Here is a 22,852-nt window from a genome sequence, read left to right as displayed (position 1 = left end):
TCCATCTATATATGCTTCCCGTGGTTTATGGTGTCATATTTACATCTAAATACTGCCGTGTATTCTACATGAAACAAAACCTTTTTAAAAAGCCCTGATTTCAGGAAATCAATAAAAGGACATCCAAAATGCGGTGAATCCAGGACAAGTTTGGGAGATATTGTAATTACCAGTAATTGCCCCTCTATTGGGGAAAAGTAAACAATAAAAAATAAAATACAAGAAACAAAAATAAATGAAAATCAACATATAAATATAAATAAATAAATAATTATTATTATTATTATGAATTATTTGTTAAAATTTTATTATGTAGTTTATTTGTTTATTTAACATATGATATGATTGGCCCAATACAGAGAGCAAATGTTTATTGACCACACATACAAAACAATAATAGTTTGTGCTTATTAGAAGCGTTATGACAGTTAGATTGCCTCCCTTGGGCCTAATTAAAGCACAGAGTCATGAAATAAACATGTTTTCATCCTGCTTTGGGTTAACTAAGAAAGGTAACAAGCAACAATGAGTAGTCTCATGTTACATCAGTCCTTAGTTACCATTTCTGTACCAGATGCTCCTCCAAATAACCTGCGGTTTTGGTAACTCTGCTGAGAGACACATTTTTAAAATAATCTGAAATGACACACATTCATTAACTTTATTAGATATAATATCCTGCTAATACTGTATTTAATAACCAGCAATCACATTTAACCTTATTATTCCAGCAAGCCATTACCATTCCAGGCCATTATATCAAAGCAGGACTATGTTAGTGATGACACATTAAAATAATAATAATAATAATAATAATAATAATAATAATAATAATAATAATAATAATAATAATAATCTAAAGACACACACATTGTGTAAGTCCCCTAATATTAATATAAATGTACATTTGACCATGTTAAGCTTTAACACAAGGAAATGAGGAATGTTATGCTGTAATGATGCTAGACTATTTTTAACAATAAACTAATGACTCGTTGTTTTGGAACAACATTTCTAATCAGATCTTGAGTTTTGCACCCCGTGATATTCTATGATTACATTTCTGCTCATCCATTTTCTAAACTTGCTAGTTAACGCCAATGTGTATAGTACAATATAGTTGAGTCTATAAAATCTCAACTAGAATAATTATTCTGTCTCCAGTATTTTTTAAAGCATGACCTATTGAAAATAAGATTTGGGGCCTAAAGATATTGCAGCTAAAATAGTGGTTTTCTTGGGCTTGGAATATTTTCTCTGGCCAATAATTAAATATTTACTCGCTTATCTTAATAAACAGTTAAATCAATAAAATGTTGTGTGAGTTAAGAACAGAACAATTTTGTGATCCTTTTTGAATTTTTTGTAACACTTTACAATAAGGCTTCATTGACATTATAGTAACATTGGTTAACATAAATTAACAATGAATAATAATTATAAATCATTTATTAATCTTAGTTCATTAACCAATACGTTAGTAAAATTAAAAGTTGTTTCTAACATTATTTATTGGACCTGAGCTCACATGAAAATCAATGAACAGTTGTATTTTTTATTAACTTCAATTTTATTAACTAACTTCAAAGTTCAATTCTTAAAAAAAGCACAACAAAAAACTTTTTTTTTTTTAAATTTTTTAAAAATTTTGTGAAAGTCAGTTCATCATTGATTCAGTGATGTCATCATCCAGCTCAGTTTTCTTCTCTTCCAATAGTGTCCGTGCAATCAAATAGACAATATTGCCCATTATTAAATGTCCCCAAATAAGCAAGCCAAAAGGTGACAGTGGGTTCCTACAAACTCCATCTGTGACAGAAACCCAGAAAGAGAAACCAGGTTCAGTCGAGAGGGCGATTCTCCTCTGGATATACAAAACCAACATAGCGTGGTTTAATTCCAGGCCGCATGACAAGTCAGACTGTGTACTGCCATCACTCAAAAAATCCATCCAGTTCCTGAAGATTGGAATACATCACATGGTGAGTGAATCAAGGCTAGCCACGGGGTCTGTGCAGAGAACTCATCTGGTTCTCGTGGTCTTTGCTGAGGATTTGCGCCAATGGCCGTCAGAAAAAAAGTCATTATAGCAGCAACATTGTCGGTATTCTTTCTTTATGTGTATAATGTATTAAAATTCTTCTTATTATTCTTCTTATTATTTATTTATTTTTTTTAAAGACTGCACCAAGATGCATTATATATTTTTTACCTACACCTTTCTTTATGACTGGCTGTTTCTTATAACCAATAATTTCCTGATCCTAGTCTTTCTCAATGTTACAGTGACTAGGAATATGTTATGTCAGTTGTGTCATAAGTTAGGTTTGTTTCCCTCCTTTTCTCTCTCGCTCCCTCGCTCTCTCTCTTTCTCTGCTTTATCCCTGCATTCAGTCCACCTATTCGTAATCGCAATCAGCATTCTCATCTCCTATACTTTTTAATATTGACATGTTTCTGGTCTCTTTGCCAGTTTATTGTTGGACGTTTAATGTTTATGGTATCATTTCTGATTTACTGTTCAAGAAGTCTATCTCTCAAGTCAGGTTAAGTTTAGTCTATCTTGTCGAGTGTGTCTCACTTGTTTCCTGTCCAGTACCATGCTGCTGGCATTTGTGTGTCATTCTGGACGCTGTCTGTGGAGCTGTGTCTCGACTGGGGCTGCTTGCTCGCCATTACCAACCTACTGCGAGTTCAAGTTCACCTGTGACTGGTGACTATCCTGTGTTTCCAAGCCGTATCTCCTGTGTTACTCCAGTTCTGCGTCCTGCATCTTCCCTTTCAGTCTATTAGGACAGCGTCTGCCTAAGATGTTTTCTGTAACTGAATAAACCCTGTTAACTGCACCTTTGCGTTCGGGTCCTCTCTCCGCACTCTGACAGAATAAACTGGCCAACATGGACCCAGCAAAGGAGACGCCAATTCGCTCTGTGGTTGAGATGCAGGGAGTTTTGCTGGGCAAGCATGAGGAGGAGCTTTCCACTGCCAGACTTGCAGTGGAGTTTCTGGTAGCACATGTCACAGATCTCACTGCGTCCATGCCTCGTAACTCCTTGGAGCCCAGGATTAATAATCCCCCCTGTTATTCAGGTGAGCCCTCGGGATTTTGCGCCTTTTTAACCCAATACGAGCTTGTATTCTCTCTTCTGCCGATCACCTATGCCAAGGAATGTTCCAGGGTGGCCTTTATAGTCTCTCTACGTGTCACTCTCTCTGAGTTAGTGCTGTCAGCAATTCGCTTCATTCAAGGAGGAAATGATAAGATATCTGTCTTTCGATGAGAGGCCTCTCATCAACTAGCTGCTCTGCACCAGTGTAAGCTGCAGTTGACTTTGCTATCGAATTTCAGACTTTGGCCGCTACCTGCGAGTGGAACAAGCCGGCCCTAACTGCATGCTTTCTGACGGGTTGAACGACGAGTTTAAGGATGAGGTTTTCGCTCAAGATATTCCCTCTCACCTCAATCAACTGGTGGAACTGGCGATTCTATTAGACAAGCGCTTTGATCTTCATCGCCACGCACACGAGAACAGTCTCGACCAATGTAGATATCCTTCCACCACTCACTCTTTATCTGAAGCCAGCACTGAAACCCAGACCATGCAAGTGGGAAGGGTCCAAATTACTTCCGCAGAGCATCAACGCTGCATCCAGGAGGGGCTTTGCCTGTACTGCGGTGGTGTTGGTCATTTTGCTACTACCTCTCCAGTAAAAGCAAGAGCTCGGCAGTAGTCAGGGAAGTACTGGCGAGCAGGACATCTATCTCCCCACCACTCAAGACCCGCACCACATTCGAAGCGTTTGTGCACTGTCAAGGCTAATCATTGACCTGTTCGTCCCTTATTGACTCTGGTGCCAAAGGGAACTTCATGGATGAGAGGTGGACCATAGAAGATGGCATTCCCCTATTTTTTTGTTTTTCATTCCCCATTGTCTCCTTTTGTCTTGGGTCATCCATGGTTAGTACAGCATAATCCCCAGATAAATTGAGTTTTCCGTGTTATGTCAAATGCCTAGTGTCTGCTGTCACTGCTGTCTCGTCTGTTCCTGTTTTTCTTAAGGAGCCTATTGATCTGTCCAATGTACCCGAGGAGTATCACGATTTGCCGGCGATGTTCAGTCATTCACGGCCACTTCTCTTGCTCCCCATTGGCCCTACGATTGTAGCTTCGATCTTCACCTGGGTACGATCCCATCTCGCAAGAAATTATATTGCCTGTGCCTGAGTGCAAAGCACTTGAGAGGTTTTTGTCTGAGTCGTTAGCCATGAATGACTTAGTACAGGTGTACTTTTGTCCAGTCCTTCTCTCCCGCTGAGGCGGGGTTCTTTTTCGTGAAGAAGAAATACGGCTCCCTGTGTCCCTTTATTGATTATTGAGGGCTGAATGACATCACTTTTAAGAACTGGTATCCTTTGCCATTGATGTCGTCAGCCTTTGAAATCTTTCAGGGGGCAGGGGTCTTCACGAAATTGGGTCTGCGCAATGCATACCATTTAGTGCGCATAAAGGATGGAGATGAGTGGAAGACAGTGTTTAATACCACTCATGGTTTATTCGTAACTTCAGTTAAACTTCAGTTGCCGCTCCGTGAATAGCCCTCACTTCTGTCAAGTTCCGCTTTGTCTGGTCCGACTCAGCTCAGCATGCCTTTGTGCGTCTGAAGCAGCTGTTCTCATCCGTCAACCCTTATGCCATAAAACAATTTATTGTGGAGGTAGACACTTCAGACGTGGGGGTAGGAGCTATTCTGTCACAGCGCTCGTCCTGTGATAATAAGATCCATCAATGTGCATTATTTTCTCACCGGCTCTCACATATTTGGAAGTACTAAGCTTTGCTAGCCCACTCACCCTCATAGCTATGAGTCTGGAGCGCTAAGTGGCCTGGCAGCTTTCAGCAAAGCGCATATCAAGGCTCATATCGCTTTAGAGCAATGACTTCATTTATAACGTCTGAAATCTTGCTTGGCCTGACTGGTTCAGGAAGGGGTTCAAATCTTTTAAATTCACAGTCCTCTGCCCTGTTAAACTCAGCCACTTTCAAGTTTTAGACTAATAATATTGGCCCTCTTGCCTATGAGCAAAGACTTGATTTACACACATTTGATAGCCCCATTCATTTCAAGCCAATACATTTATTACAGAGTTATATTATGTTATACAATCATTATGAAATACACATTATATTCAAATAAATAGATTAGTCTATGTGGAAATAGATTGTTATTTCTAAGCCTTAACTGGCGCAAAACAGTGTAATCATAGATCACATCAGGTCATCTGTAATGTATCTGCTTGTTTTACACTCTTTGGCAACCAGGTGGTATTGTGAGCAAATGAAGCCTCGAGAAATGAACCCTTTCGTGAACCACTTGGATGAAAAGCTTCAATGCTTCATAAGGCTTCATCTCGCCATCACTAGTTTATGCTGGTCCTGCAGTGCTTCTGTCCACTTGAATATGGATTGCGGGATTAAAGATGTTTCACTGCTTTGAAATATTGTGCATTTTGTGCACAAGATTTGCTGATGCAGATTTCTATTAAGAAATTATTTTAAGAATAAAAAAAAATCTTTATTTTGTGTCTGAATTTTATATAACAAAAATAAATAATTAATTAAACAATCACAAACAACCAGGAACATTATAGCAGCATCATAATTAAAGTAAATATCGGAGAACAAGCATATTTGGTAACACTTAATTTTACTGGATCCTTGTAAGGCTGAGTATTCTGTTACAGGGTGACAGAGACAAGAGACGTGTGCATCCATCTGCATGCTTTTATTAAAGACGTGGTCAAAAACAGGCATGAGTTGACAACAAAATAAGATGTAGTGTAGGCAAGACGAAGAGTAATCCAAGGACAGACGTGATCAAGCCCCGCTGAACAATATCCAACAGGGCAAGGTAAACAGAGATAATCCAGGTATACAGCAATAGTACAGGCAGGGATAAACAGAGTCCGGACGGCAAGAAGAAAGGGTAATCCAAAATACACAGGCAAGAATCTGAACACAGGAAAACAGGCAAGGCAAGATTATGACTAGACTAGAAAAATTTAGGCAGAACTATGACTAGACTAAGATAACTGGGGCAGGCTCCGTAAAGAAGCTAAAACAGTGATAAATGCTAAACAATACTCAGTGATTTGAGAAGGATCTGAGTGGGTATATTATAGTGTGTGTGTAATTGGCTACAGGTGAGCGTGTGATTAGTGAAATGCCACATGGGAAATGTAGTCCAAGGTAATGTGAAACAGTCTGTGTAGTGTGAGAGTCAATATAATGGAAGGGTGACCTCTGGTGGCAATTGGACTGAAGGCCAAGGACCGATTCATGACAATGTCCTTGTCATAGTGTAATTACACATTTAAGTACTGAGTAATATTAATTAACTACATGCACTTACTATATTATTAGCGTTAGGGTTTGGCTTAGGGTTACTTGCATGTAATTATGCATAATTATTTTTATTATAAAAGTAAGTACATGTAACATGTAACAAGGACACCTTAAAATAAAGTGTTACTGCATATTTTATTAGAGCAGCAAAAGATGTATAGAGCATAATGTGTGTGGCATGTAAATTTGTAGTATATTAAAAATGGAATTTGAACATAAACTGGATTTGTAACATTTTTGTAAAGTTCAGTTACCACAGTTTGACAACCCAGTGCATTTACTTTCTATATTAAACACAGGCCTATTTAAATCAGCATACAGTCTTTTTATATGAATGCAAGAAAGCACAGCTAAATGGCTCCATCTTATGACTGAAAAAGGGTAGACATTTTACATTGTAGTTAAATAGTTTCTCTAATAGTCTATAAAAAAGTTAACATAGACTGCAAATTATTAATAATAGGGTATACAAATAGGCTATATAATAAAAACTCTTTAACTAAAAGAGGCAGAACACATAGTACTGCTAATTTTATATTAAATTAAATAGTTATCATCTATAGTTCTCTTCTTTACTTTGTTTGAACATGATTCTGTCAACAAGTTTAAGTTTAAGTAGAGTGTATAATTGCAGTTTCAATTCTTGTGTTCCTTTTAAGTTTATATTTTAGGGCAGATATATTGTGGGAGCTAAATTTCTGAGGTAGTTCTTTAAACCACAGGCAGTTTGATATAGCAGTATTAATCCTTCACTGCACAATGACTCTCTTATAAAATGTTCCAGCTGTTCCATTACATTGAAGTAATGGGATACAGTGGCAAGAAACCAGCAGGAAGTCTATAATAATACTCTTTTTAAAGCTTCTACAGAAAACAGGACTGTATAGAAGCAATGAGATCAACGAACTTTCGGTTTTCCTTTAATCCTATTTTTATTCTGTATACTTGTGGTATTACTAAAACCATAAACCACCATCCCCTCCCCTCGCGCGCGCGCACTGATGGCTCATCATGGGGTGTGCAAGTTCTTTCCTGCGTGAGAACTTGCGCATGAAGAGGAAAGAAAAGCTGTGGAATAACTCATTCCATTCAGTTCATTAATATGTAAAACCTCTTAAAAATCTTCTTTATAAGATGTCTTCATACTTTAGTCTCTTTATATTTTTATACGTAGTTAATATATCTGAAAAATCGTTCGGTGAGATGTTCACTTCAATGATGAGCGTGAAGCAAGCGGTTTTCGCAGAAAGACAACTCGTGGATTATTTAAGAATTTATTTAGAACACGAAATACAAAGACTTGACGATATTAAAAGGTAAGAGAACGTAATTTTATCATTTATATAAATGTATTAAAGTGTGAAATAATTAATTAACAAAATGATGGTCACGTTTAATCGTTACGCTATAAGAAATATATGTGTATTAAATATTCATTTTAATATACGGCACTATTCGACTGTTTATGTAAAATATACGACAGTATATTTTAATAACCATGCCTACCTTTGCTCAACAAAGCGAGCGACCCCTAACAAAAAAGAAAAATGGTAACAGTAAACACGTCAAAAATTTAAAATTGCTAAATTTAATGTTACAGTTAAACACAGAATAATATGCTTTCAGTTCAGTTTCTTGTTGAATCAAATAAAAAAATACATCACTGCATAATTTCTGTTATACATGTCATATACTTTTCAGTTTTTTACTTTTTTTTTTAACATAAAAATTAAAACGACAAAATTGTAAAGGGCATTTTTGTATCTTGTTGTTTTGTTAACTTGACAGATATACCAACACTGAAGGTTACAGCAGACAGATTTTGTTGTTATTTTGTTGTTATTGTAAAACCTTTTTAATAAATAAAAAATACAGCCAAATATTAATAATATTTTATCTTTTTTAGGTTCTTCTCAAGAGTCACATCATTGCACAGTGGGATATACAATGAGCCATCAGCTACCATAGCTAATCCAATTGTTGCATTCAAACTGGTCAAAAGACTCAAGTCTGAATGGATGAATGTTGTCAATAGCAATGAAGCAGAAGAAAATATTAATGGTAGTTTGCTGACCTTCACACACACTTATGCATTTAAGAAAATCCATGATCCACAGCTTCATAAATGTAACTGTAGCTTCGTTTGTTTTTTTTCACTGAACTTTTGGCTTGCTTGTCTTATTTAATTCTACCCCTTCACAACCCCCATTTACTGTTTTCTTTAAGCCCTTAGGGAGGGCTACAGGAGGATGGAAGGCAGCTTACCCAAGCTGGAGGACCTTCAGGGTGCAGCACAGGGGCTGATGAGACTTCAGGATGTGTACCATCTACGTGTGGAGGGGCTTGTGCGAGGTCACTTCCAGCGAATCACAGATGGAAATGCTATGGACATTTACAAACCTCCTGTGTCTGATACACTATCTGGGGATGACTGCTTCCTTGTTGGAAAGGTGGGACACACTGTATTATTTCCAGTCTGCAAAGCATAGCATGGCATTAAAGCTAATCATTTCTTATTTGTCACACGCGTAACACTAAGAGGGGTCAAGAAACACTTCTGCCCATGCTCTCAGAGTTTGGAATGTGTTATGAATCACTGGGAAAACCTCTGGAAAAATGTGTTCAGAATGTGTTCCCGGCACTTGAGCATAATATTACTTCTTGATGTACATTCCATACTACTCAGTTTTGTTTAGTAATGGTGCCTCTTTTGTGGTGAATAACATACCAAATGATTTAAACATTTATTCCTTCATGCATAAAGAAAAGTCCTGTTTTGTTGCCTTCTTGTAATAAGCACAGTCTTTTTTCTTCACCACCATTTGAACAACTACCAAGTAAAATATGCTGTGTTGCCAGCAGTTGGAAACTTCTTTTAACATTCATAAAGTAACACACTGAATAACCAGTGACTAAATGGTTTTTGACTGAACTGTTTAAAGGGGTCATATGATGGGATTTCTATTTTTTCTTTTCTTTAGTGTGTTATGTAGCTATTTGTGCATGTATAAGATCTGCAGAGTCACAAAGCTCAAAGTCTCCCATAAAATTCATTCAAACCCATAAAAATCATTCAAACACGCCCCCACATGTCTATGTCACCAAGTGGAAATATTGCTGCCCAATTGTTCATGCAAAGAAGGAAGGCGTGGTTTCAGGAATCACGGTAGTGTTAATACAGCCATGTCAGGGAGACGCTGTGTGTTTCTGTGCGAAAGCTAAAGCACTTTATTTGGCCTTCTGAAAGTAGATGCAATGATGAATCATTGGTTAAGATGTATTTACAACAGAACAGCACAACCCAGATGTTCGAAATTTGTGCAATGCATTTAATGGATGACAGTTTTGTGAACCTAGGAGAGTGGCCTACAAGGCTGGCTGTGCAAAGGCTATTTCTAAAAAAAAATGGGTAAATTCTGACTTTGCTTAGACAATCTGGTGCTTATTCTGAATCAGCTACTGTAAGTATTTTTTTTAATAGTTTAAGTATTTGCTATTTACTGTTCAAATGCGGAGTTTTGCGCCGTGTAGAGTATGCGTTTTGTGTGTGTGTTTGTAAGAGAGAGAAAGGATCACATCACAGTGGAATCAGCTTTTTTAATCGCGGCTTGTGTACTGCAAATACGTACGAGCATCATCACTGTGTCTGTCACGCGACTCTGTTCCTTTTGCAGGATTGAACTGATGGTAAAACTAAGAACATTATTTACTAAAGCTGAAGCTCGCAATTATGGAAAGGGGTGGTACATTTCCGACACGTGCTTGTGGTGTTCGGCCAATCACAATGCACTGGGTCAGCTGGCCAATCAGAGCAGACTGCGCTTGTTGGAAGGAGGGGCTTTGTAGAAAACGACACACGTTTGAGAGAGGCGGGACATAGAGGAATTACAATAATGTACAATATTTGAAAAATAATGTGTTTTTTGAACATTAAAGCATGTCAACATATTCTGTTACACCAAATAATGATCTTTAAAATAGCATCATATGACCCCTTTAAGAAGGATTCTGAGTCCAAGAGTCAGATATGTGGGATGTCATTATCTTTTTCGCTTTTTTCCATTTCCATGCCATATTTGTGTTATGCTACATCTGTGGAAGCTTTATGTTTGAAGGTGGCCTATGATTTGGAAGATTACTACCATTCTGTGCATTGGTTTGAGGAGGCAGTTCGTCTCTTTCGAGGAAGAGAATGGAGTCCAGAAAATGAAGGCACACTTGAAGATGCCCTTGACCATTTAGCTTTCTCTCATTTTAAGGTATGATACCTCTTATAAAATAAATATGATCACACCAGGTATTAAGATCCATCTTGGGTGCTCCAATCCAGTTTAAACACGGTTCTGAACAGTTTATCAAATCACATTTGGAGGTATTCAGAATGTACCATATTGATGTGCTACAATCGACAATGAAAAACTGCCTAGTTGGTTGGTTGACAGGATTATTTTAGTTTAACTAATACTAAAATCACAGAAAAAAAAAACGTACAATTATATGAATGTTAACTGAAATTAAATAAAATTAGGGCTGGGCAAATTAACACATTATTATCTTGTTAACAAATTCCGACAATTATTTTATCGCGCATTAACACAGTTTTTAATATAATTATTATTATATTCCGACACGTGCTATCTATGACGTACTGGCACAAAATTCAAATGATTTGCAAAGGTCACTTTTTATATAAATAGGATCGCAGTGAATGACGGCACGTATGAGCCTCCCTCAAGACGCATCATCACAAGAAGAATACACAAGTTGTATGAAAAGGAGTTTTTAATTTGATTACATTTATGTTTAAGTTGAGATTTACAACAAATATTTTAACTGCTACTATGTAAAGGGAATACTGCTATAAAATTCCATAACTTTTTGCCAGCATGGTCTGAAGATGATCTGACCCAATTTTGGTGAAAATCAGACAAACAGTCTAGGACGAGTTTGAAAAAGTAGGTTTTACGAAAAATTAAAAATAGCTGTCCTTGGGACTGTCCTTTATCAGTATGCCAAATTTCCCAACTTTCCTGCAAGCGGTTCTATGGGCTGCCATAGACTCAAGAGCGGAAGAAACGGAAGAAGAAGAATAACGCCAAAGGATACAATAGGTGCCTATGCACCTTCAGTGCTTGGCCCCTAACAATAATAATAATAATAATAATGACAAAAAGACACAACAAAATTACTGAAACTATTTTAAAGAAATTACTTTGACTAAAATGAAAATGAAAATGGAAAACATAAGATTAAAAACTAATGAGAGCAGTGTAGATACTGAGCAGTGTATGTATTCACAAAACCAGAAACTCTCCTCTCAAAATCTGGGCTCACAGGAGATGCATTTTCAAGCAGATGTAAACAGTGTCTTGGCTGACCACTTGTGATTGGATCACTCAAGGGATTTTTATACTAGGTACAAACAGGGCCAAAGTTTCAAATTTTTATGGATGCATTTTGCAATCTAGTGAAGAGTTTACGCTTGTTAAGTATTTTCAATGTTTTTTAGACTGGAAACATATCTTACGCCCTCAGTCTCTCCCAGGAACTATTGCTTCATGGTAAGCCTCTGCAGTCTTCTATCAGCTGACAGCAATATGTGAGACAGTGAGAAAAAAAAAATAGTTGGCCAAACAGATCCATTTATTTTTAATTAATAAATAGAGATGAATTTAAATATAATCTATATGTAAATTTCTCTATCATATTCCATCACAATGCAGTTTCAATCTTGTTTTCTAGATCCTATGAACAGTAGGGTACATTTCAATGTGGAGAAGTATGAGAAGCTCCTTGAAGAAAGTCCGCCTGTTACTAACCAAAGCTTGGATTTGAAAAGGCCTGACTCCACCTATCTGAGAACCAGGAATGTCTATGAGAAGCTGTGTCAAACAAAAGGTTCTCAGGTATCATTCCACACTATGCTCCGCAGCTTGTGATTCAAACAATGTGGTGGCCACTGTTTATCAGAGGCTATGTCTTGCTATTCAATACTATCTATTGTTGGAAGTATTATAAGCTAAACAAATATTAAATATTAGCACATATGTTAGCAAAAGAAAAGTATTTAGACATTGCCACTCAGAAATAATTTCAAGAATCATTGCAATTGCAACTTCCACTAAACTTCCCCTAAATAACTTCATATGATTCCTATCATAAAAGGAGAAAGTATGGCAAAAGTTATGGCAAATCCTCTGTGGAGCTTGGTAGAATTCCTCCCGTGACAGCCTGAAGAAAATTGCCCAGGAATGTACAAAAGTGAATTACATCAGGTTTAGATCGTGAGAAAGGTCACATGAAATATCAACCTGCTTTAAGTGTGTAATTTCTGCACGACTAGTGGCACCAAATGGAATTTCAGTCTATTTGTTTTGGCTGTTCAGTCATGTTGGCTCAACCAGTGGTGTATACTTGATACTTGTCTGTATAATAATAATAATAATAATCATAAAAATGCACTTTCTTTTTGCAGCCAAAACATTTTGAGAACCCTAGGTTGTTCTGTGACTATTTCACCAATGGCAACCCTGGTCTACTTCTGCAACCAATTAAACGAGAGCTAATCAGCCTGCAACCTTATGTTGTGCTCTTCCATAGCTTTGTCACCCGAGCTGAAGCTAAAAGAATCAAAGAATATGCTGTTCCAGGGGTGAGTTCCTTTATGTGGAAACATACAGAATTAGATATGCAATGAGTATTTTGACAAGATGTGGAAGAAGTTTATTGAAAATTACACAAGGTATCACTGATGGTGCAGTATGCTTGCTTTGATATAAAGTACAATAAAGAGTGAGTGAATTTTGACCATAACTGGGATGTTACTAAGTCTTGGATAATTTTTGGATTGAGGGAAAATGGTTGGCAAAGATTAGAGCTCTCACTTGTTGCCAGTTCTTAGGTGAGTTTATCCTGCTACCATTCTCTAATTTGTCCTCTTCTGAACAATACATTTTTCACCCACTTTTTATCTTACTGCTTAAACAAACTATGTATGCCAGTTACTGTCCAGCTCAACATGGATAGACTCTTCAAAGTGGCTGTATAAAGCCGGTTTCTCAAGAGAGACACAACATTTTGTGTGTTAGTTTTTCCTCCTCTTCCAGGCATAATTAATCATACAACATGAGCCAGACTGAAACCGAGCTGGAGAAAAAATAAAGTGAATAAGTCATGCAGTCAGAATCAACTGTGCTCAAAGCTCGTCAGTTATTCCACCTAGTGTTTTTTTTTCTTCTTCTTTTTGTGGGAGCAGACTGAGCAATAAATCATGTGTTTCTGTCCTTTTTTTTTTTTTTGGATTAAAACTTTGGATTAAAACTCCCTGCCAGGAGTTTGATATTTCTTTCCTTTTGTAATTCTCACATAACAGAAATGGCAAGATATTATTTTGTTCTGATCTTATCTATTTGTCTCTCTCTTCAAATGTGTACTTTTGTTCTTCACAGTGATTAATATATATATTTATATTTATATATGTTATTTGTCCTTCAGCTCAGAAGGTCAGTTGTGGCATCAGGAGTAAATCAGGCCACTGCAGAATATCGCATCAGCAAAAGGTACAAGTAAATTTTTTTAAGACCCCATGAAAGTTAAATAAGCTCATATACTAGTGTATTGCTAAACATTCGAAGCCGACATATCTCAGTGGTAAATAATACTTATAATAATATATCTAATTTCCAATAATATACATTTTTTTCTCTTTTTGTACTTCCTTAGTGTGTAACATGGCTCTCACATTACAATTTTTGTCAATTATCTTTCAGTGCATGGCTTAAAGAGTCAGCCCATGGAGTTGTGGGCAAAGTGGACAGGCGCATCAGTATGGTCACTGGGTTGAATGTGCAGCCTCCTTATGCTGAATATCTCCAAGTTGTAAATTATGGCATTGGAGGACACTATGAACCTCATTTTGACCATGCCACAGTGAGTAACAAGAATTTTATTTTACTCTTATCTTTCCCAAAACATTCATACACATTTACAGGAAAACATTTCCAAAAATTCTGAAATACTAAAGTGTTTTTCAATGCAGAAATCTCTTATTGATCATTTATATTATATGGACTTTATATATAATGATGCAGACCCATTGTGTATAATGGAATTTTATTTTATTTTTTAATGGCAGTCTGACTCTAGTCCATTGTACAGACTAAAAACTGGGAATCGAGTGGCTACATTCATGATATATGTAAGTAAAAAAATAGTCCTTGACAATTGCTTACTTTCTTAATTAAAAGACAATATCTTGTCAATACAGTTTGAGAAGCATTCAGCAACTTAACTTGATTTTTTTCCTCTTTAGCTGAGCTCTGTGGAAGCAGGAGGATTCACAGCCTTTATTTATGCTAACTTCAGTGTTCCTGTAGTGGAGGTATAAAACAAAACAGAACACAAACAGACTTTACTCTGCACAGCTTTCAGAATGCTATGCCATGCAATGCTGAGTGATAACAGTTTGTTTTCTATTGAGGTCAGACATTTCATTGGATATCATGTTACAACAAAAGCTTTAGGGTTGGGAGTCGGTGTTGTTTCAATAAATGAACTGTTGGAGGACCCTGACAGATAGCTAGCTAGAATTTTGAACTTTCACCTCCAGGCACTCAGGTTTTCACCACCCACTATGGCAGGGGTGTCAAACTCAGTTCCTGGAGGGCTAGAGCCCTGCAGACTTTAGTTGCAACCCTAATTAAACACACCTGCTCCAGCTAATCAAGACCTTCAGGCTTATTTGAAAGCTAAATTGTATGTGTGTAGGAACTAAACTCTGCAGGGATGCAGCCCTCCAGGAACTGAGTTTGACACCCCTGATCAAAGGGAATGTGCATTAATAGAACTTCAGGTGTCAGTGTTGTGGACTTGTGTTTCCTTGTTTTACCCCTGTCTTAGTTCCTGTTTTGGTCATGTTTCCTGTTCCCATTATGTTCCCTGATTAGTTCCATTAGTTTCAGCTGTGTCATTAATTATCTTTGTTTGCTCCTGGTGTATTTATAGTGTGTTCTGCCCCTCATTTTGCTGTCTGGTATTGAATGTCTAAGTGGTTCTTTGTGCGTGCGTCAGCCCTGTGTTACCCCTTGGTTTTGTGTCATTAAAGACCAGTGTTTGAGTTTCTCCTTCGTCTCCGCGTTCCTTGTTTAACCCCTCTCTCCTGGGTCCTCGCCGCTACACCTCGTCCTTGCTCCGAGTGGATCTCAAACCTGGGTCTCAGGCATGGGAGGCAGACACACTAACAAGGAGGCTAAATGACTGCAGCCACTAGTGTCAGTCGTTAGTGCGTCTCTTGAGGTCAGGGGAGTGAGGTTTACTTGCACAGCGCCCACTTGCTGGCCTCTGTTACACTTGCTCCTCACAGTAGTTAATTCTCACACTTTAATAGTAATTATAGCTCCTAACAGGCTGTATTACTATGAGAAGTTATTACCGCAAAATGTACGTCAGTATGCAGTTTTCCCTATTGCTCGTGTGCCAGCGATTATCCCTCTGCATGCCACTGTTGGCACGCGTGCCATAGTTTGCCGACCCCTGTTATAGGGTTTACAGTATCAACTTTTTATGTTTGCATTCCAGAATGGTGCTCTCTTCTGGTGGAATCTTCATAGAAATGGTCAAGGAAATGTTGACACTCTTCATGCTGGCTGCCCTGTCATAGTTGGCGATAAATGGGGTATGATTGTTATATAAGATGGTCTTGTTTTATCCAAAGCCATTTACATTGCATTCAAAGTATACATTAGATAAGTTGATTTGATATAAATTTCCTGGAAATCAAAATTTTTATCTTGACAATGCCACACTCTACTAATTGAGCTACAGGAATGCTCAAACAAATTAAAGCAAAGGGAAATTGTGAACCTTCAACAAATTAGGAATGGATATATAGCTTTATAGGACACAATTAAAGGACAATTAAAGTTCTGCTATTATTTACTCATTCACTCCCGTTAAGCCTAAAACAAACCATTAAAGATGTCACAGATCCTTTAATTTGCTTTATTCCAAGACTTTTGAAGCCTTATGATTTCTCTGAAAAACATACCAATATTAAGACATTAGTCACTGTCTTTTCTTTTCTAGTTGCCAATAAGTGGGTTCATGAGTTTGGGCAGGAGTTCCAACGTCGCTGTAGTCTTAATCCTGAGGAATGAAGAAACCAACAGACCATTTAAAGTACAAGAGTCAACCCTCCTAAAGGAGCAACATTGGCAAGTGATGGAATGAAAGGCTGAAAATGAAGGGGGGAGAGGTGTCTGCCTTAATGGATGATTTGAGACCACAGCCTTAAGTTTGTTTGTGGGTTAAGGAGTGGTTTTGCATGCAGCCCTTAGGGCAAGGTGACGTCTTCTTTCTGCTTCCCAAGATAAACACCAGAATGTTTGATCAAAGTGGAAAATACTGATGTTTATATGAGTACTGTCATCTTTTTGACAGCAAACAATATATGTATGTATGTAATGGATATAATATAATGTAGAAATAACTTGTATCCAGTGTACATCTAGTACAACTGTAACTTGTTGCAAACTAACTCCCATAAATGTAACCTTTGTAACGTTGTTTTTTTTTTTTTGTAAAGTATTTAATTTGCCTCAAAAAAGATTTTTTTTAAAATGTACAATATATCATTATATACTGTGTAACATTGCTATGATGTAAATCTGTCATTTGTAGGTAATTTGTAATAACAAATTAGTAAGAGCTAAGTACTTTAAATATGATGTAAATGTTCTAATAGCTGTCATTATGTACAGTGCTGACAAATGTCTGTGTGCAGAATATCCGTGATTGTAAAACCTTGAATGGAATTTTTCTTTAAAACCACTGCAAGTCCTGATTTTAGATTCATTAAGTTTAATAGAGAGCACTGCTGTCCTCTGCTGTTGGAATAATATAAGGGTTACTTGATTAGGTGCACATGCTTTATCCATGGCTTTGTCCTCACTATGTTAACCACGTACATGCCTTGCTTTCTTTAGTTATGATAATTCATATTGAGAGGCTCCTGTATTGGTTGACCTTAAACTATGATTAAGAAAAAAGAAAAATCAGTTTAATTAATTTCTAAAAGTAGCTCTCACAATGTTCTCTTTCCTTATGAGTTGAAAGATAACAAACAGCCCAGATAGCATGCGGATGTGGGCCACTTAAGGCAATGATATGGCACTGGTGGCCTTCTTATGGCCCATACAAAATGGATGTAAGCCTGAAGTGTCCCACATGGGAGATAAATCGATACTCAAAACCACGAATACCAATGCAGCGATTGGCTGGCGGCAAGACATCAATGTAATGACATCATATGATTAAAAAAGACACCCGACGAAAAGCTGGACAAATTTCTGGATGCTTTATGAGGAAACAGCCAAGTGAACTCAAGTGAACACATACTATAAATATGTTTTTTACAATTCCATATAAATGAAATTGTGCACTTTTATCAATTCATATTTTATTTATTTTTATGTGACAGCATTAATTTTTTTCTTACAAGTTATCACAAATGAAGCCACTCCCAAATCCTTCAGCACTCAAATCATGAGTAATACTGGATCTGTCTAAGTATTATAGATCATTAAGCATCACATTATAATATACTGGATGTTTAATAGAGTAGCATTAAAAATGTAAGAATTAGAAGGCTACTCTTGTAATAGAGTAGCAGTGGCTGGGATAGATTTTAAATATCAGTTCCACTTAAAAAGATGCAATCTAATCCTGTTTACATGAAATAAGCCTGCTCCCGAGTAAAATTATCTGCCAGTGGGGTGAGAAAAATGATCTTAATGCAAATGGAAACAAGATTATTTTTCTCACTGCAACACTTTCATTTTCATCATGCAGACACTGTAAATATGACAAAAATGGCATGTCTTTTTACACGGGATCCTGTTGATGAGGAGGCTGCATTAAATCATGAGGAGTTACAATTAGGATCATCAGGAGAGGAATTTATTTTACTTTATTTTATTTTGCCATATCCACATGCATATTTATTTGACCAGTACCACTTTTAAATGACGTGCACTTGATGACATCTTGCTGCGACCTCTTAACCTAATAATTAGAATTTCCTTTCGGATTTCCAGTGTGGTTGGATGCATTGATTCATATTCCTATCATCGCGCCATCCGAAAAGGAAACTGATTACTGTATTGAATGCAAGGATCTTTATTTCCTACAAATACAAAAGCAACAATTATTATTTTCTCTGTTGGATTTTAATATTGGTATTGGGGCCATCTCCTCTTCATTTGTCAGTGGTACTGGTGCAGGTTCTCACCACATTTTATGAGTCTCTGCCTTCTTGCTGTTGGCTGAGAAGGAGTCAAATGTTTATTTCATTACACTAATTAAGAAATGTATGTTGGATTAGAGAACATTTAGCCTAATTGTTTTGAGCATTAGACTATGTTGAAAAAGCCACTGGTTGCACCACCGACTCTCACCAGTTGTATGCCACATTTATGAGTCGCCCCAGCCACTGTATTTTCATGTGGGACCAGGTCGACCTGATGACCCTGAAGAAGGCGAAGCGTGCAGAGCTAGAAGCTGACCAGAAACTATCATCCGAGGCTGATGTGCTGTGCTGTTTCAGCCATAGCGAGCTAGCCTTACATTGCAGGAGAGCCACTTATGGGACCAAGGAGACCCTTGCAATAATTATGGGCACTGTAGTAAAGGGAGGGCACTGTCTGCCAACCTACCGCTGTGGCAGAGGTTCTACTTTATTTCACCTGCACCTTAACAGATTCATCCCTGGTTAATAAGTGGTTTAACTGAATGATTAAAATGTATTTAAAATTAAGATTTGATTTAATTATATATCGAAATCATTATGAGAATTGCAAAGACAGCTATTTGTATATTTATATGAAATTTTAGTGTGGTCTTTTTTTTGGACTTGCAAGGTTAAATGAGGATCAGACTTTCTTCCAGGCATATCTTTTGGATGGACTTGCAAGGTGGAATGAGGATCAGGCTGTGGCAGCAACAACTGTTAAGCAGCAGCCACATTCCTACAATTATCTTCTGTGTCAATACTCTTGCAAAGGAGGTTTTGGGCAAGAAAATCATCCCTTATGTTGGGCCAAGAAAGTACACTCATAGATAACTATTTGTTGTATTTGGTGACAATTTCATTCAACTGTACACACACCATTTAACCACTGAGTTATAACATAATATCTTGGTATATTATCTAATTGTCAATGTTTTAATATTTCAGCTTATTGGAGTGGAATATCTTTACCAGGAACATGGTAAAGTTCTGCAGGACTACAAGTTGGCCGTTGAAGAGTCAGAGACCGCTGAGGTTGGTATAGAGGTGGATGAAGTTTATGCTGAACTTGAGGAGTTTCAGGACATCACTGTCCCCACATTTGACACAGAAGGGACACCTACTGCCTCTTCACAAGCAGCAGCGTCTGCAGCATCATCTCCAACCCCTCCAACAACCAGCACCATGTCATCACTGTCTGTGGTCCCTCCATCACCAGTGACATCTCCTGTCACCAGCTCCACATCATGACTGTCTCTGTTCCCTCCATCACCAGTTACATCTCCCGTCACCAGCTTAATTTCATCACAGTCTGTGGTCTCTCCAGCACCAGTGACATCTCCTGTTTCCAGCTCACCACACACTCAATCAAAGCCAGCACTCTCTCCTGGAGTGCATAGCTGTGAGTTTTACCAAAGTATTAATTGAGGTTTAGGTATTTGTTCTCACACGAACCCTAATGTATATTTGTCATATTGAAAGACATACATACAAATATAAACTAAATATTAACCTTTTTCATGTAGTCCCAGTGGACCAATTATCCACAGAAACTGATCTTCCAACATCTGAAGAGAACACTTCACATGATGTAAGGGCCCAGTGTCATTACCCATGTATAATAAATATAATGCTAACTATAACTATAAAGGAATGACTGTTGAAATCACTTTTTCTGAACAATATTTTCTAGCTGATGAACCATAAAAATACTGACAGCGAATCAGAATCCATCTGCCTTTAAAGTGGTACTTGAGCAAATACTTGATTGAGTATGCATGCTTAGAATAATTTAGTTATTATCTTTCTTAATGTAGAAGCTTGCAAAAAAGGGGGGATTGTTGATGCTTTTTTTTTAACCCTAAATGGATGTAAGGAAGGGGTAGAGCTAGACAAAAGCACAAGCTGGATTCTGATTGGCTGTGAATAATGATGCTGTCCCTAAAAGTTTACTAAACCTAATTCTAATTAAATCTTAAATAGGTTTGCATATGTTTTTTTGAGTATTATATTTGATCCATCAAGCTTTTATGAACAGCTCAATTTTATTCAGACTAAAACTGAGCAAAATCAGTATAAATTATCTTTATAACTGTACAGGAGATACTGACATAAAAAGTCGTCACTCTATATCTCAAATAATGTCTCAGTAAGATGATATTTAAATAATCAAAACATATCATGCAATGAATACAATGATGTTTCTCAAAAAAAAAAAAAAACACTCAAATGTCTGATGATCATATTTGAGACTCACAGATTTGACTAATATTTAATTAATAATTAAATATCACTTTAAATAACAATAAATAGTCAAACATTTAATAATATCTTTCTGGATAATCAAGTAAAGCAATGCTGCTCTTCTTGAAATATAATGACAATATCAAAGTTATTCTTACTTTAAAAAAATCAGTAAAGATTTAATCAGTCCTATTAACTGACTGAAATAAAACCAAAACCTGCCCAAGAGATCTGGGTGTATATTCAACACTCATATATTTGAATTTAATTTTGTTTGAATAAGTGGTGTTTTTGGACTGCTGAGGAAGATTTTTATCTCTTTTATCTGAAGAAATCGAGTGAGATCTGATTCCTCATGGCACTAGGCCTTTAGAGGGCCCAGTTTAAACAAAAATTCAGATATGCACAAACAAAACGTGAGTTATGTTGGCTGTGCTTTTATGTGAATATTTGTACTCATTGCTGCTATCAAAAGTTCCTAAATTATCTTTCATTTTAGGATTCTGTTGGACCTGATAATATTGAGGGCAATCAAAACATGCAAAACTTTTCAGATATCCTTAGAGACCACCGTCTGGACTTGACTGGAGAAGAGTGTGTCAAGATCATCACCCTGTGGCAGGCACTGGGGGAGTATGACAAGAAGAAATCCATTTACCCACCACGTCACCAAAAGGCTACGTCCACACGAAGCCAGAGCTTTCCCTATCATTAAAGCTACGTCCACACGAAGCCAGAGCTTTCCCTATCCAAGACACTTTTTTTTTTTTTTTGTCTCAAGAAATATTTGCCCACACAAAAAAACAAAAAAGACAAAACGCATGTGGTTCTGTAAATCCACCAAAAAAAACACAAAAAAAACAGAGAAAAATACATTTACAAACAAAGAAAAACTTACCAAGGTGAGTATACAAACGAACATGGAACAAAACATTTATTAATCAGTGTTAATTGCATTTGGAAACAAAGATGAAGTTTCCAAGGTGAATGCATACCTTGACTCTAGGGGTCAAACAACTAAAAATCAATTCAGGAATCTTGGTGTGATTCTGGAGACAGACCTTAATTTCAGTAGTCATGTCAAAAGCAGTAACTCAATCAGCATACTACCATCTAAAAAACATTGCAAAGAATTAGATGTCGAGTTCCAAAGACTTGGAGAAACTTGTTCATGCCTTTATCACCAGTAGGGTGGACTATTGTAATGGTCTCCTTCACAAGAAGGCCATTAGACAGCTGCAGCTAATCCAGAACGCTGCTGCCAGAATTCTGACTAGAACCAGAAAATCTGAGCATATCACACCAGTCTTCAGATCCTTACACTGGCTTCCAGTTACATTTAGGATTGATTTTAAAGTATGTTTACTCATTTATAAATCACTCAATGACCTAGGACCGAAATACATTGCAGATATGCTCACTGAATATAAACAGACCACTCAGATCATTAGGATCGAGTCAGTTAGAAATACTAAGGGTTTACACAAAACAAGGGGAGGCCGCTTTTAGTTATTATGCCACCCGCAGTTGGAATCAGCTTCCAGAAGAGATCAGATGTGCTAAAACATTAGCCACTTTTAAATCTAGACTCAAAACTCATCTGTTTAGCTGTGCATTTATTGAATCAGCACTGTGCGATGTCCGAACTAATTGCACTGTATTTTACGTAAAATCATTTTCTATCTTTAACTGTTTTAAATTCATTTTGAATCAATTTTTAAATCATTTTGAAAGTTTTTAAATTCCTTGATTTATTGTTGTGATTATTTTTTTTGCTTTTTTTTATATATGTAAAGCACTTTGAATTACCAGACAATAATTCATTGTTTGTTCATGTTTTTGTTGCTGTTAAAAAGACAATAATTCATTGTTTGTTCATGTTTTTGTTGCTGTTACGTGACGTAGTTGTGTCTGTCTAGGG

General features: G+C 37.0%; 1 protein-coding gene across 1 annotated transcript; it reads left to right on the top strand.

Moving 5' to 3' along the window:
* Window positions 1–7,414: 7,414 nt before the first annotated feature.
* On the top strand, window positions 7,415–17,780 carry LOC109061238 (prolyl 4-hydroxylase subunit alpha-3-like). The gene is made up of 13 exons (XM_042771011.1): window positions 7,415–7,720; window positions 8,311–8,465; window positions 8,631–8,854; window positions 10,520–10,663; window positions 11,914–11,965; window positions 12,147–12,310; window positions 12,880–13,056; window positions 13,899–13,963; window positions 14,174–14,333; window positions 14,539–14,601; window positions 14,716–14,784; window positions 15,981–16,077; window positions 16,488–17,780. The coding sequence occupies exons 1-13, from the start codon at window positions 7,539–7,541 to the stop codon at window positions 16,556–16,558; spliced, it is 1,623 nt and encodes a 540-aa protein (XP_042626945.1). The 5' UTR covers window positions 7,415–7,538; the 3' UTR covers window positions 16,559–17,780.
* The last annotated feature ends 5,072 nt before the right edge of the window (window positions 17,781–22,852 follow it).

The sequence above is a fragment of the Cyprinus carpio genome, chromosome A15, assembly GCF_018340385.1.
Source record: "Cyprinus carpio isolate SPL01 chromosome A15, ASM1834038v1, whole genome shotgun sequence".
Taxonomy (NCBI): Eukaryota; Metazoa; Chordata; class Actinopteri; order Cypriniformes; family Cyprinidae; genus Cyprinus; species Cyprinus carpio.
This window is presented reverse-complemented; position numbering and strand designations above follow the sequence as displayed.

What these genes read in the sequence shown, in the direction of transcription:
- LOC109061238 (XM_042771011.1), top strand. Translation starts at nt 7,539, where the DNA reads ATGTCTTCATACTTTAGTCTCTTTATATTTTTATACGTAGTTAATATA. An exon ending in CTCATTTTGACCATGCCACA is followed by an intron (nt 14,334 to 14,538) that starts GTGAGTAACAAG and finishes TTTTAATGGCAG; the next exon opens with TCTGACTCTAGTCCATTGTA. An exon ending in TCAGTGTTCCTGTAGTGGAG is followed by an intron (nt 14,785 to 15,980) that starts GTATAAAACAAA and finishes TTTGCATTCCAG; the next exon opens with AATGGTGCTCTCTTCTGGTG.